General features: G+C 49.1%; 1 protein-coding gene across 1 annotated transcript in view; it reads left to right on the top strand.

Moving 5' to 3' along the window:
• LOC134452472 (RNA-binding protein Musashi homolog 2-like) overlaps positions 1-2,500 on the top strand; it is a 586,511-nt gene that overhangs the window by 478,124 nt on the left and 105,887 nt on the right. Inside the window, exon 9 of the mRNA XM_063202875.1 lies at positions 76-190. Within this exon, the coding sequence (XP_063058945.1) occupies positions 76-190 (115 nt within the window). The remainder of the gene's footprint in view (positions 1-75; positions 191-2,500) is intronic.

Below are 2,500 nucleotides of genomic sequence, written 5' to 3'. Positions count from 1 at the left end.
TCTCAAGTACCACCAGTGGTACGCGTACCATAGTTTGAGCACCACTGATCTAATGTGTTGTCCTAATGTGTGCAGGTAGAATGTAAGAAGGCCCAGCCCAAGGAGGTGATGTTCCCCCCGGGGGCCCGAGGCAGAGCCAGGGGCCTCCCCTACACCATGGACGCCTTCATGCTCGGCATGGGCATGCTGAGTAAGTCTCTGCTGGGCGTACGTGTGTGTGTGTGTGTGTGTGTGTGTGTGTGTGTGTGTGTGTGTGTGTGTGTGTGTGTGTGTGTGTGTGTGTGTGTGTGTGTGTGTGTGTGTGTGTGTGTGTGTGTGTGTGTGTGTGTGTGTGTGTGTGTGTGTGTGTGTGCACGTGTGTGTGTGTGTGCACGTGTGTGTGTGCCTCTGAGTGCATGCTGTCTGTCTGTCTATCTATGAGTCTGTCTGTCTGAATCTCACAATCTCTCTCTCTCTCTCTCTCTCTCTCTCTCTCTCTCTCTCTCTCTCTCTCTCTCTCTCTCTCTCTCTCTCTCTCTCTCTCTCTCTCTCTCTCTCGCATGGATGCACATTAAGAAAGAATGCACACAACACAAAGAAAGGTGCATAAGAAGGCTTTTTCATGTATATAGGATCCCTTGACTGCATTGCATGTGTAATATACTGTATCTAATATGTGTAATAGACAACTAGTGCTACTGGGAGAGAGAGAGAGAGAGAGAGAGAGAGAGAGAGAGAGAGAGAGAGAGAGAGAGAGAGAGAGAGAGAGAGAGAGAGAGAGAGAGAGAGAGAGAGAGAGAGAGAGAGAGAGAGAGAGAGGGTTGGTCAAGGCAGTGGTTTTCAAACTGGGGGCCGGGGACCCCTGGGAGGCCGCGAAGGGATGCTAGGGGGTCCGCGGAAGGTTGGCAGAAAAAGTATAGCACATCAAAATAAATAACTGTCTAATTAATGTGCATCAAAACAAACCACATTCAGCAAAACAGTATTCCCATTAGTCAAAAACTGCATGATAACCAATTTCATCTATGATCATTGGGACACTGACACACACACATAGACTATGTTTGTGAAAGGGGGTGCGTAGAAAAAAAAAGTATTGCACGGCCCATCTAAGGGGGGCCCTGACTGGAATCTAATGGTATATGTGAGGCCTTGTCATGGTTAAGTTTGGGAACCCCTGGGTCAAGGGACAGAAACTTATCTCAAGCGAACTTTGTAAGTGTGTCTGAGGCAATCAGGCCCCAACCCCTGAGCAGTCAGGCCCCAACCCCCGAGTAGTGTGTGTGTGGGTGTGTGTGTGTGCGTGCGTGCGTGCGTGCGTGCGTGCGTGCGTGCGTGCGTGCGTGCGTGCGTGCGTGCGTGCGTGCGTGCGTGCGTGTGTGTGTGTGTGTGTGTGTGCGTGCATGCGTGCGTGCATGCATGTGTGTATGTGCGAACTTTGTAAGGGTGTCTGAGGCAGTCAGGCCCCAACCCTCAAGTAGCTCTTTATCATAATGAAATTAGGGGACGCAGGAGGGCGAGACTTTTAGCGTTTAGACTTTCAGGATTTGCATTAACATAAGGCAGAGCCACCAGAGACACGAGGAGATGGCAAAGAGGAGTCCGAGGCTATTATTTACAGGAACTGTAAGTTTCTCACACGCCAGATCTCATTAAAAGTTCCTCTCCGGGCCCTTTTGTTTACCGCTGTTAATCGAGCCATTTATCTTTATTGCGCTTTACGGGGCGCTAGGCTCGCTTGCTAGCTAGCGAGCGGAGCGGAGCGGCGCCTGTTTTGTTGCTCAGATGAACACGCGGCTTAAGCCGCAGCGGCGTAGAGATGGGTGTACCCCGATGGATAATTGATTTTAAAGGGAATCGGACGCGCCGAGCCGTAAAGGGAGAATATTAGCATAGATTTTAATAAGGCGGATAAGCCAGCGGAGTGGAGTCGGGGGCTCCGCTCCGACAGCAGGCCCCGATAAGAGCCTGGGGCTTTATTTAGGTGCGTGCCCAGGAAGGCCCCAGGGACTGCGGGGTTGGGAGTCGCACGTCTCACCCCAGTCTGCGTGTTAAGCTTTGGCTTTGTTGTTTTGTTGTTCCTCTCTCATCTATTGTCTCTTTGTCTTATCACTGTTCACCTTTCTGCCTCTCTCTTCTCCTGTCACTCTCTATTGTTCTGTATTTTATCTTCTTTCTTTCATTTAATAGTCTTGTTGATGGCTCTAAATCCACTTCAGCTTGTTGACAAAAGAGTCCCATGTGAACTTAGCTTGTTTACCTAAAGCCGTTTTAAGAAGAAATCAGACTCAGTACTTATTTTTGGTGCACAATGTGCAAAAGTTCCTGAACTTGCATCAGTTCCAGCTGTCTGGAGACTTCCCCCTGTCTAAAGATGATTATAAGCACATTGCCAATAGAAGCACTCAGGCACACATAAATGCAACCACACACCTATTGCACTCAGACACAAATAAATGCAACCACACACCTATTACATACAGTCACACATAAATGCAATCACACACCTATTGTACAGCTC

Source organism: Engraulis encrasicolus, chromosome 7 (assembly GCF_034702125.1).
Source record: "Engraulis encrasicolus isolate BLACKSEA-1 chromosome 7, IST_EnEncr_1.0, whole genome shotgun sequence".
Classification (NCBI taxonomy): Eukaryota; Metazoa; Chordata; class Actinopteri; order Clupeiformes; family Engraulidae; genus Engraulis; species Engraulis encrasicolus.
Note: the sequence above shows the minus strand (reverse complement) of the source record. Positions and strands in the feature narration are given on the sequence as shown.